Source organism: Mya arenaria, chromosome 1 (assembly GCF_026914265.1).
Source record: "Mya arenaria isolate MELC-2E11 chromosome 1, ASM2691426v1".
NCBI classification, from domain to species: Eukaryota; Metazoa; Mollusca; class Bivalvia; order Myida; family Myidae; genus Mya; species Mya arenaria.
In genome coordinates this window covers 30,413,449-30,426,599 of record NC_069122.1, presented here as the reverse complement: position 1 = coordinate 30,426,599, position 13,151 = coordinate 30,413,449, and the positions used below count along the sequence as shown (strand labels likewise).

Here is a 13,151-nt window from a genome sequence, read left to right as displayed (position 1 = left end):
TTGGCGAAAATACCTTAACCTTTGTCTGCGCGCAGATCGCACTGCTCTGTGGCCAACGCAGCTGTCAGGTATAAGGCTTACTAGAGTTTCTAGCCACCATTTGTAACGTATGACGTTAAACAAACACCAACAGATCCCTTCAGAGAAAAGCATGCTCGACCCTGAAGGGGTCACCTGGTCTTTATATACACTAAATTCTCTATTCACACAGAGCCCGGGCTTTGCTTATTTGCATATTACCAACCAAGTTAACATCCGTTCTATGAACGTACTTCCGTTTATAATGGAATGATATTATGAACGCACATCCGCCTCCTACAGCGGACCGTTACACTATGAACGCACATCCGCCGCCTACAGCGGACTGTTACACGATTCTGAAATATTTACTTTCAAAGAAGTTTAGTATAGATGATTGTAGATACTAAATTTTCATTTATATTTTATTTGTGCATATTCGCCCTATTCCTTTACATTATATAAAGAAGCTGTGTTAGAATACTATAAAATATATAAATCTATTGTTGAATTGGTTAAGTCAACTGGCCACAGCTATATGTATACGCGATCATCTTGTCAACGCGGGTTACATAAACTATCGTAACTTTAAGACATTTTGTTGAAAAACAATGTCAGAAATTTTCACATCTACACCAACATATAATAACGAAGTGAGAACAAAAGTAAAATTCATCTTTAAATTCAGACGGAAAGGAGATCCAACTTAACAATATGATTTGTTTGTTTCAGTTTCATATCTAATAAATATCACATTATACGATATTAAACAAATGTTGTATTTCTTTTCCATCAAAATGTCAATATAACATTTTCTCTTAGATATTATTTATACAGTATTTTTTACTTAATGCTTTGGATAGACACTGTCTGGATTCCCACTGTAAAACAGTGCAATTATGCAACAAGGAACTAACAAATTGAGTAGAATTTCGTAAGCTTAATGTCACGTCGTGATTCGGCTACAAACACCAGTTTCCAACGGCTAAGATCTGTCATATAGTTTTACTCGAAATTATCAATATTTTGCAATACAGTGTCAAATTACGTTAAATGTTATGCAAAAATAGCACCTGTTACTTCTCTTACATTCTACTTTAATAAAATATTAATACTTGAACACAAGCACTCCTTTTTCTGTATGAACAGCTGGGTAAACGAGGGGCATATAACTGTGGATTTGAGCATATCTAAGTGGTTTATTTTTGCTTATAAAACAGAGTAAAGAAACATGCTTAAGTTTCATTTAAGGCTACAGGCAACACATGTTGAAAGTTTGACATCAATAACGTCAAATGTTAAGCCACACACATTTGAACAGCCTGTTTTTCCTTTTCCATTGGACGAAATTAAACAAGTTAAGTTTCCCTTCAACCATTTCATGGTCCCGTATAACAATAACCACCATAAAATTGGCCTGCATTCTCTTTTTGTTTTGTTTTTCTAAACAAAATGAGAGGTTTCCATTTATTAATTCGGCTTAATTTAAAAAAAAAGGAAATTACAAAGAGTCAAACTAGAATGCTTCATAATTTGATTTTCTGGTCACTTCATATACATATTTTATAGAACTGATCATCAGTTTAAAATATACAAACAGTGATTTGGTGTTCTTAGATAGTTAAACCACCACTATATGTCAAATTAATGTCTTCTCGGATAAGTGGCGCCAAATAAATGGTAAGAAATCACAACACGATGGCAAAACTAGCCCTTTATCGTTCACCTGATTTAAGGACAAACTAGTCAGTGGTAATGAAGGATGTTGTTGCATGCTCTGGAAATTGTTGCCGAATCATTTGATGGTTGATAAGGCCTAAAAAATAGTTTGGTTAGGGTTACATCCTTTTCAAAAATAGGTAGGGTAGGTAGGTTTTTTTTTATTAGGCCTTTTATAAGAATATCATTTTCATCATTGGAGAATGGTGTTAAAGCTATCTTCTGTATAATCATTTAAGGTTTAAACTACATATTGAAAAGCAATTAAAAAAAAAAAGATTTTTTTTTTCATTTTTTTTTTTAAACTGACTATAAAAACGGTAAGGTCGGCGCCTATTCCGTAGGTAGGGTCGGGTTACCCGAGCCAAATATATTTTTTTAGGCCTATGGAGGTTTGACTGTGTAAAGGGAAATCAAAAGTATTTCAAGTAGAGTCAAGACATTGTCAGCAGGTTGTTGGAAGCAGACAAGTGCTATGTAAGTCAATGCTAACTAAGTCCTTTATAGATGTATGTAGTTGCTAAAGCAGAAAGTGACTGCTGAGTATGTCATTGAGTGAGTGCTAAACAAGAAACTGGTCGCTGAGGTAGTCAATGGTTAATAAGGAGGTCAATGGTAGAACATGACGCCATTTGTTGCTTTGGATAAAGGTAGTCGCTAAGATATACATAGGTAGCTTAGAAAACTCATTGGTTTTGCATATGACTTCATTATCTTGAAAATGTTTTGCATTAGGTGCTCTGAATTGTATTCTCCGTCTGCAGAGAGAGTTGGGATCTCTTATCATAGAAGTACTTGGGGTTTACCTATACGTTTGTTATCATTTGTTTTATTGATAAGTTTCCTCAAGTAAATGCATACTTTGATAGGATTTAACTTTTGCGTTTTATCTTTATTAAGGATTGTTGGGATAAGAGTGAGGTTTGTGCACATTAACTGGTTTTAACCCCCGGTTAATTTACATTTTACTGACCGTTCCAAGGCGGCACCTAACTATTCTTGATAAACATACCTTGTTTTTTATATAGAGTTTGTATGCACTGTGCTGTTTGTGGAGTTCTGTGCTGTTCTTCTATGTCTCTTGTTTGTGATTTTATGTTCTATGTCTTTGACGTTTACCCGGTGCAATTAAACCAGGTTTATGTTTAAACCTTTTGCTACTGAGCTTGTTTTTGCAGCTTTTTTCATAAATATTACTTTATATTTTGGTACGGTTAAATTCAGAGTAAGACCAATCATGTTATGGCAGTCACTAATGCCGCAGTTAAAATTAATAACATCAGAACATTTTCTTGTTACACTATTAAGTATAACATCCAATATGCTAGGTGCATGATTTGCAGGATAACAAGTAGCTACTTTGACCATGTTAGTCAGGTCGAAAATATCACATATCTCATCTATATTTGTACATTTGTACTTCACAAGGCAGTCATAGTTCAAATCCCCTAGGAATATATAATTATCATAATTTGCAACAATTTTATCTATGGACTTGTATAAATCATCAAAAGATTTAGTAGCATTCGTACTTGGTGGGCGATAAAGTCCTGAGATTAACCTCTTAGACCGTTCTATGATTATCTCAATGCAGATAGATTCCACAGCACTGAATTCTAAATGTTTCTTCCGATCGCCGGCTAAGTCGGATCTGAGATAGGCTGTTATCCCTCCACCATGTGCGTTCCTGTCTGCCCTCCAGAAGTGGTAGTTGTCAACTTGAAATTGAGCATTGACAAAACTATCGTCAAGTTTGGTTTCAGAAATAAAAAGTAGGCCAACAGATTTTTTCAATAATAGTTCTTTTATATATCCAAACTTGTTTCGCAGGCTGTTGATGTTCAAGTTGGCCGATAAAAATTGTTTGGATATGCCTTGCGAAGTAGATGTAATTCGCCAAAGATGTCACTGTTGTTTTGTGAGTTTTCATTAATAGTCTCTTCCATATCTATGGAGGTATTTGACCCCGTAGAATAGAAAGAGTCTGAAAAATGAAATTTGTTACATTGGTTGCATGTCCAAGATTCCGAGCTATTGCCGAGTCTTATGAATTCCTTGGGAGCAATATCGGCACACTTTATGTGGATCCATTTGTAACAAGCCTCAAACTACAATGTTCGCTTTCCAAGTGATACAGTCAAACGTCTGATGGCACTGACTTAGGTAAAAAAATCAAACACAACGAACTACTGATAAAAAACTGCATGCGATGAGTTAAAGTGATCAGTAAAACATTTATATAAGTATTCTTGGTTAAAAAGTTCATTGAAAGTTCCAGGTATCGAAAGAATTCGAAGAAGGTGCGCCGATTGTTTCAATCGTATTATAAATATTGAAGATTGGTCAACGATATATATATATATATATATATATATATATATGGTTAGATCGGAGTTATCAAACACTCAATTTCATATGCAATTCAGTTATGGCAGAGCAATAAACAACCCTTAAACAAGTACATTATGTATTACTTGGGTAGAGGACACGCAGCCCTCGATCTGAGATACCAAAAAAACTGTATTTGATTTAAAATATAGAGGAAAATTGTTTGTTACAGTGTAAGGTCGCAATGTATTTCACCGAGTGAGCACCAAAAGCTATATTTCACCAGTGTCTTTTGGTGTTCACACGTGAAATATATTGCGATCTTGCGACACTGAATTGTTTAATTTATTTTGTATTATATGCCTAAAAAGGAGACAAAAGGACATTTAATTGTAGTTTTTCAAAAAGCGCGCCAAAATGACGTCTTTGAAATTGTGTCCGAGCTCTGTGCGCGCTTACACTTTATTGACTGTCGGAATTAGAGCGGGTTAAAAAAAAACAGTGAAAATATCAAAAACTATTTCAATGTTTGAAACAATGAAATATCATTTTTATTTCAATGATAAAACTCTATAAATCAAGAAAAGCATATAATAAATAGAGGATATTTTTTTTTTGTTTTAGTGTAAGATTGTAATATAATTCACCGAGTGAGCACCAAAGTCTATAGTTCACGAGTAGCCTAGCCTTTGGTGCGTCTACAAACACGGATTTTCAATTATTTCTTGCAGGGGCCTATTGCGCCCAAGCAGTTGCAAAAGCAATATATCCAATATTAGACTGGATGTGAGGGTAGTATTAAACATTATCACATGAGACATTATTGAGTAACTAATATTGATTTAAAGATAAATTTATTACGGCAAAGTCACGTGAGGTATAATAATACATGTAATTATACATTAATTACATTATCAATGCAAAGGCCCAATTTGGTATCGGTTACTATCGGTACTGTCAAAATTAACTGTCGCACCAAGGGAGAATGTTACAAAATATTATCACCGTCACGGAAAAATGTGATACGCATTCATTTGATAATTTATTGACAATGTATATAGAAAGTCATTTTTGATTTTAGATGTAATTTTGTATTTAAAACAACTATTGATCTCCTTAAATTGTTTCGGTATAATAAAATTATTATCAGATGGCTTAGAGGATAAAAGTAAAATTGCCAACTTTTGGAAATGCTGTCAACCTCGGCTTTGCTTCCGTCGACAGTATTCCCTCAAGTTGACAATTTTACTATCAACCAATCAGCCATTTAATATTCATCAGGCTATGACCCTCCATGGGATCTGATTTGTATGTAGTAGTCTCTGCATCAATTTGGTTGATCCTAATCAAATAAAACTTCAGAAACAGTCAAAGAATTACACAAGCTGTTTCTGAGTTTCCAAATGAGTGAGGTGTTTTCCTATCAAATGATTTCATTATTTTTCCTTATTTCCTTATTTCCTTATTTCCTTATTTCCTTATTTCCTTATTTTGTGAGATTTCCTAATAAGTGAGATTTTCAAGTCAGTGTGATCTAATTAGTTAGACTTCTTAACATGTACGAACATGTCAATGAGTGAGACCTTTTTTTCGGAATATAATATCATTCACGCGTCCATCCCACCTGGTTACTTTCAACAGCGAATCGTAACCTTTGCTCTCAACAAACGGCTTCAAATCCTTTCCATTACGAGACTGGTGAATAAATTCTACTGTCATCATTTTTATATCTATTTTATCGAACGGAATAGTCTGAAGAACGCGCATTTCGTCTCCCTCGACATCAAGACTGAAGAAATCAACAGTAAGCTGGTTTAGCGCGAGAAGAATGGAATAGAGCGGGAAACACTGCACAGAGACTTCGTCAATCTTGAGGTGTCTATTCCTGATCCAATTTCGGGCCTCCTCCCCATGGACAACTCGACCTCTATTGAACGCCTTGTTGAACGTCATCTGAAACATATCACATCATGCATTGTCATTTAAAGCAAAATTTTAAACTTAACATAATTGTACAATTTCAACATTAGGTACAGGTACATCTTTGCGAATACCTGATAGGAAATGGCAGTGAAATATTTAGAAATCCCACCTGAACATGACAATGATATGGAGGGGGTATTTGTTTGCTTTTATTTGGATTGTCCATTGAGAAAAAGGAAAATAAAGGTACTGTTATATTCTGCAGTTCACAAGCTTACATGACAATCTATAAAAATAATGTTAAATGTTTTCCAGGTATGCTGAGGGACAAACTTTTCATTGAAGAGAAATAAACAAAATAAAAGAGCACTAGAGATATCCATCCTTCCTTGCTCGAACTGCATGTATTCATTAATTTGGTTCTTCCATGAATTTTAAAAAACTGCTATCATTGATAGCCTTCTTTATGAAGGAGACAGTTTATAAACATTAAACATTGTGTGGTCATTGTATACAGGTTATTTCAAACGACAACAGACTGATTTCAGTGTGTGTATACCACGTGATTAATAACGTCACATATGCTATATCGGAAGGCAAACTTTTACTTAAAATGAAGACTTAAATTATAGATAACTTTTCTTTTACTCCTCTATTTTAAATGAAAAAGGGTTGTCTATGCCGCTTAAAGAGCTTCGTCTTCGTTTTATTACCGGCGTTTGATAAGGTGATTAGTTTTATCAAACACTTCGACAAACCTGTTTCCAAAATAAAGTTTTGACAGTGCTTCGCCAGACGGACGTTTTGTGAAAAGGGTTTTCAACGTGTTTAAAGAAACTAAACTAGCAATTAAACTCTGGTAAAAAGCAAAGGCGGGGCTCCGTAAGCGGCGTAGACTGCGCTATGTTTCATTTGAAATGGTGAAGAAATAGTAAAGTTATCTTTGTTTAAAGTCTCCATTCGAAGCAAAATGTTGCCCTCAGACGTAGCATTTCTGACGCAATTTATCACGTGATATACAAACACTGAATTTTAAAGCACTTGAATGTTTTGAACATTGATGCATTGTATGCCAACAAAGAGCATATGTTCATCATATTTTGACACTCTGTCAAAATGTAAGGGACAGTCACTAAATACTCTTGTGGGCTTAGTGCACTGCTTATAACATAGTTCTGAGCGGTACTGCCAATGCCACTACCAAGTAGTTACTGTTGTAAGTCGAGATTATATCTAATGCACTATCGACTTATTCTCTATATTCAGGAAATGATATCAAGAATACCACGTTTACGATGTGTAAATTGCTGTACCAACTGACGAAAGCAATAATATCGAGTAAGAAACAAACAATCTTTGGTACTTATGCTGCTAATAATGTAAAATAACAAAGGGCAGTAACACTGAAACAAGTGAATATATAGTTAAGGTTCCTGTACACTGCATTTTCACTACTCATGCTTAACCTGTCTGTTGTTTTAATAAAATCCATTGAGTAATTTTAAAATTATGCTAAGGACAGGAAGAAGTTATACAGGAGACTAACTCTTAAATAAGTGAAGTCATTGTTCTCACACAATGCACTAACTTTTATTGCGGTTTACCATTGTATAAAACTTTTCAAAAGTCCAACCAGATGTTTTAAAGTCATGATCCGGACGATTAAAAGTTACAAAGAGCAATAACACTGTAATTAGCTAAAATAATATTAAAGTTCTTGAACATTGAATTTCCTGTCATTGTGCTCTACCATTGTATGAAGTTTAATTAAATCCCATCCAGTTGTTTTCAAGTTATGCTTCAAACAAGAAAAAGGTAATGCAGGGCAATAACTATGAAATTCGCTGAAATAGAGTAATCGTTCTTAATCACTACACTTTCTTTCATTGTGTACACCATTTATGCACTTCCTCTTACTGTACTAAAGATATGTAGGAACATTCAGATTCCATCTGGTAGTTTTCAAGTTATGCTCCGGACAAAAAAAAAGTAACTAAGGGTAATAACTTTGTACTTAGCTGCAATAGAGTTTTGTTTTTGTTTTTTTGTTCACAGCACTTCCTCTCATAATGATCTATAATTGTATGAAGTTTAACCAGTGTTCAAGAAATGTTCTGGACAAGGAAGATTTCAACGGACCGACCGAACACACGGTGACTCCAATATACCCCCTTCGAACTTCGTTTGTCGGGGATATAACAGTTAACCAATACAGTTTAAAAATTACAGTTTAGAACGTTATAAAGTTTTTGCATGGTCATTTGTGTAACAGTCAAAACTGTTCTCCCGAGGTGGAGGAGATGACTTCTGAATGTCATCCTCGACATTGAAGTACACCATTTTTGACTGTTACACAAATAATCATGCAACAACTGCTTTATAACCTGATTATATAATTGTGTTCAAACACGAAAAAGACAAATACTTTTGTAAAGCGAATACATTAAAGATTCATAACGAACATCAATATCGCATGCGATTGAAATTTCTTCGGTATTTTCCGTAAACCAATTAAGATATCAACACCAATACCGGAAATTTACGAGTTTAAACGATATGCAGTTTATTTTTAGAATCTCGGTAAAACTCATGACGTCCCTGTGACGTAGCCTCACGCGCGGGGCACAGTTCGTACTGTTTACCGGTCAACTGTTCAAAACATCGTAACGTTAATTACTATTTGTAAAACAGTCGAACATACTGAATTACATTTATATAGGGCATCGGGTAATATAATTATTGATTGTTCTTCCAAACTAAATATAACGCATTACCATCGCCGGATACGATTCTGTGTTAAGACAGGCATTCATGGTGAATGCCTTCCGGTGCTTCCCCTTGAGAAGGGCGTAGTTGGACTCGTCAGCTTCTATCAACAAGCCGTTCCACCTCCGAACCTTCTCGAAGAAAAGCGTGTTCGAACCTCTCTCTCCGTCCAGCCCGCCGCACTCGATGTAGAAACCGCCCTCCTGAAGAACAGAAATTTTAATACTAAATTTCTTGTATAGTACTATACAAAAGGTCAGTATACGTCAAATTGATTAGTTCTTACTCAATGCCCGAACTTGCTGTTATTATAACATCATTTGGTATCATGTATATTGTTACACGTATAGGTTAGAGTTTATTAAGTAATTTCTTCGTGAATAATTAACCCAAGGAAGCGAAAGCAGCGAAGCGACCGTGGTTTCTCCTACCTCTAATAAGGAGATCCGATAAATTGACCGTGCTAGAAGTTCTTATCTTGCCCACGGTCAAAGATAAAACAAGTACCCGTATGGAACTCCTTTTTAATGGTCATCACATTGTGGTTACCTTACTTGTTGAAGACCGTTGTCTGAAGTATCATAAAAACCTTGTCTTGTGGCAATATTTAGAATGCTAATTAATTATTCCTCGCTTCAAAGTCGTCATAAAACAGTTTTCACACACCTTTCAAGAAATAATGCTTCACCCTCCTCAGAACTATTTGAAGACCGATTTGACTATTAACATAATCTTAATCACTGCGCGCATATCCATGACAACAACGAATTATCACATACGCATTAATTTTCACTACGCACAAAAGAGTTCCAGCAAAAAAAGCATTTTTACTAAATCTTGTTCAACTCATGTGGGAGTAAAAGCATCTACCATAGCCGCGGTAAACCTCGTTTCGCAAAACACCCTAAACTCGGGTCGGGATGAACCTATCTTACACTCTCGGCCATGGAAGATACTTATATTCTTACTCACGAAGTAATTACTCAATTAATTCTAACCGACTTAGTTTTTGCCCCTCCCATATTGCATCAGCGTTGAAATTAATCCGTGCGCCTGTCAAAAAGACCTGTCATTCATTGCAAGATCTTGTGACGTCATTCAAACCAGCGTTGACACTCATATCGCGCCTTTGCATATGCAAACAGTAGGCTTGACTATATGCGCATGCGTAGTTATAGCAACTTACTTATTCATGAAGAGTCGTTTTAACCAATGAGTAACGATTCTTCACAATAAAAAAACTGAATATTTTTAAAAATCTAGCGCCCCTGATTGGCTGAAATTAGTGAACGTGAGAAACAAGAACTGAAATGCAAGTTTTTAATTTAAATGATAGCTTCACTTATTAAGATATATATGCAGATAATAAATAACATTATATATTTTAACCAATGCTATTAATAGAATATTTAATAATTGAATTAAAAAATCCAGTCCCCGAGGCTTAATATGATGTCTGACATCCACATCATTTCCTAAGACGAGAGGGTTGATAAATGTTGTTTCTCGGACCTGCCGACCCATTTTTTCCCATTATCGAAAATAAAGATAAAACTTGGACACAAACTCGTCCTCTTTGTGTGTTTGACATCGCTGAAGATCAGTCTGATAATAATATTTTCATGTGATCGTCTGTACTGTCAAAATATTTTGGGCGTATTTTCATTGTCATTAATATTTATGGAACTGAAATTAATTTGAGACAATTAATTTACATAATCATTTCCTATTGATGTTTATACATAAAAAACTTCGAACTGTGCATGTGCATGTGTTATGATTGATAAATTTTTTTTATATACTTTTAAAGTTCCTGTATTTGTGTGATCTTTATTTTCTTGTAGTTAAAGAACACATTGCAAAAAAGATTCTGATGTGCCTTAATGTGCTATCGTCATAAAATAAAGCTATTATTATTATTATTATTATTATTATTATTATTTTTTATTATCATTATTATTATTATTATTATTATCATTATTAGTATTTTTTTAAGTATTATTATAAGTATTATTATTATTATTAGTAGTAGTAGTAGTAGTATTAATACTATTTTTCTTCTTCTTCCTCTTCGTAGTAGTAGTAGTAGTAGTAGTAGTAGTAGTAGTAGTAGTAGTAGTAGTAGTAGCAGCAGCAGCAGCAGCAGCAGCAGCAGCAGCAGCAGCAGCAGCAGCAGCAGTAGCAGTAGCAGTAGTAGAAGTGGTGGTGGTGGTGGTGCTGGTGCTGGTGCTGGTGCTGGTGGTGGTAGTTGTAGTCTTTTAAAGGCGCACAATATCGGTTGATGAACACTTCTTCTTTTAATTTTGATGCATTATCATGTAACTCATATGACATAAATGATAAAAACCGATGAACAAGCATATAATTATATACAGATAAAAAACATATAAGCGATATGTTGGTGCTTTTTACTGGGAAATTCTTGGCCACGTAGCTATTAATAAAAAAACATATATGAGGCCTAATATTATTTTAACTCTACACAAATCACATGCTTTTTTATTTGACCATTAGAGCCGAATAAGTTAAACACGATAATGCTTTCAATTAAAGAATGTATATTTTGCATCAACCTATTTTGTGCACTTTTAAGCGATAATTTATTTATAACACACACTAGCTAAGACTAAAAGTATCTTATATTATTAATCCATGCTTTAAGCAAATCAGAATGGTTCAGCTTAAATATTCAGAACTGGCTATTAAATCGACGAGGTCGAATTTCCGCATGCAGAGTGTTAGGTCATAGGTTCGATCCTCTCAAGACGCACCTAACAATATGTGCAGAGTATTAGGTCGAAGGTTCGATCCTCTTAAGATGCACATAACAATATGTGCAGTCTGTTACATTTGACGCCAATTGTGGGCTGACAATGCCAATTGCATCTTTGGGGAACTTACCTACGACCTCTGGCTTTGCAGGCGGACACTCTACTGAGTCGCTTTAAAGGCCAATAAACTAACTAAGCCAATTATAACCTCACCATATAGTTGAGCCTACTATCAACAAAAGGAGTTTGGCCAACGGAGTATTCCAGGCTGTCCGGATTATCCAGGTTATATTTCTCCGTCGATGGCGGATCAATGTAGTAATCCCGGATAAGTCTGATAAGCCGTGGATCATCCGCACTTACTTTCTCATCATTCAGTTTCTGCATGGCTGATTTATAGTCGAATGACTCGTTCCGGGAGAAAGGTATAACCATTGGCTGGAACTCCTGCTCGTGTACGACAAATTGTCTTTTCTGGTGAAACGCCGCAACCATCAGTTGATCATGTGACAAGGCGGGTGTATCCTGTTTGTCGACATCGGACGCTGTGATTGATCGAGTTTGGTTTTTATACAGCATGTAGATCAGGCCACACTGTAACGATGTGGCCAGAAGGTATACGAACGTTGACCTTAACATTTTCAGGGCTGGAGTCTGAAAGAATATAATGTCAAGATCATGTACATGGATACTGTTGTACAATTATATTTATGTTCATATGGTGACATAAAAAGGACAAGTATTCATAATAAGAATTGCCAACTCTCACAAGATGCTTTTCGTTGCGGTATAGCTCCGGCGGATCAAATCGGCTAGGTTGAGACATGCCCTTAAAATTTATGACGGTAAATGAAGGGCACATGAAGTGAATTTACTTTACCATATTCTGATCAATTCTACGTAATGGTGACCAAAATAAATGGTTTGTTGCGAGCCAGTCGCATAACCATTTTTTGTGAAAGAACATACTTACAATCTTTATTGATTTAGTGGTCTACATTATATTCTGTAAAACTAACTTGGCAAGTCATTGTTTAAAATTACCATTACAGCTGATTAAAATCAATAACGGTTAACGGCTGATTTACTGAAATAAGGGTATTTGAAAACTTGAGAAAAACAGCCTTCTCACTAGACAAAATATAATGTTGACCACTCAGTATATATATATACAAATAGTACTCAACAATGAATTAAACAGTTTTACAGTCACTGTGATAGTCTCCTATTGTCTTCGTTTCTGCCTGAATAATATTCGAGTGTGCCGTTTTTTAACTAATAATGTTATGTCAATAATTACGATTATTTTTTTAAATACGAAAATTTTCATTTATGGATATTACACGTTACACAATATATCACGTATTCAACATGAATGACGCAACGCCATTGATACAGGACTCTTTGGCCCCCATATTTTTCCATATTGGGTCCCTATCTTTATATCGTACCTTAATGGCGTATATTTCCGATTCCGATGAATAAATTAAACATTTCCCAGATAGTGTCTGTGTCTCGTTAACAGGCTGTCGACTTGATCGAGGTATATACATAAAACATGTTTTACATTAAACATTAAGTTGTTTATTTTAGCTCGATTGTGTAGAAAGCTTAGGCCTAAAAATT

At 35.0% G+C, this 13,151-nt stretch overlaps 1 protein-coding gene across 1 annotated transcript; it reads right to left on the bottom strand.

The window, feature by feature from the left end:
- Positions 1 to 5,634: 5,634 nt before the first annotated feature.
- LOC128226284 (uncharacterized) lies at positions 5,635 to 12,556 on the bottom strand. Its single transcript, XM_052936167.1, has 4 exons — positions 12,545 to 12,556; positions 11,739 to 12,179; positions 8,763 to 8,957; positions 5,635 to 6,018 (listed from the first exon to the last, which is right to left on the bottom strand). Exons 1-4 carry the CDS (start codon positions 12,554 to 12,556, stop codon positions 5,635 to 5,637), a joined length of 1,032 nt encoding a protein of 343 aa, XP_052792127.1.
- Between the last annotated feature and the right edge of the window lie 595 nt (positions 12,557 to 13,151).

Coding starts and splice junctions, on each gene's coding strand:
- LOC128226284 (XM_052936167.1), bottom strand. Junction 8,958..11,738: donor ATAGTAGGCTCAACTATATG/GTGAGGTTATAA, acceptor TCTGTTCTTCAG/GAGGGCGGTTTCTACATCGA. Junction 6,019..8,762: donor CAGAATCGTATCCGGCGATG/GTAATGCGTTAT, acceptor GATATGTTTCAG/ATGACGTTCAACAAGGCGTT.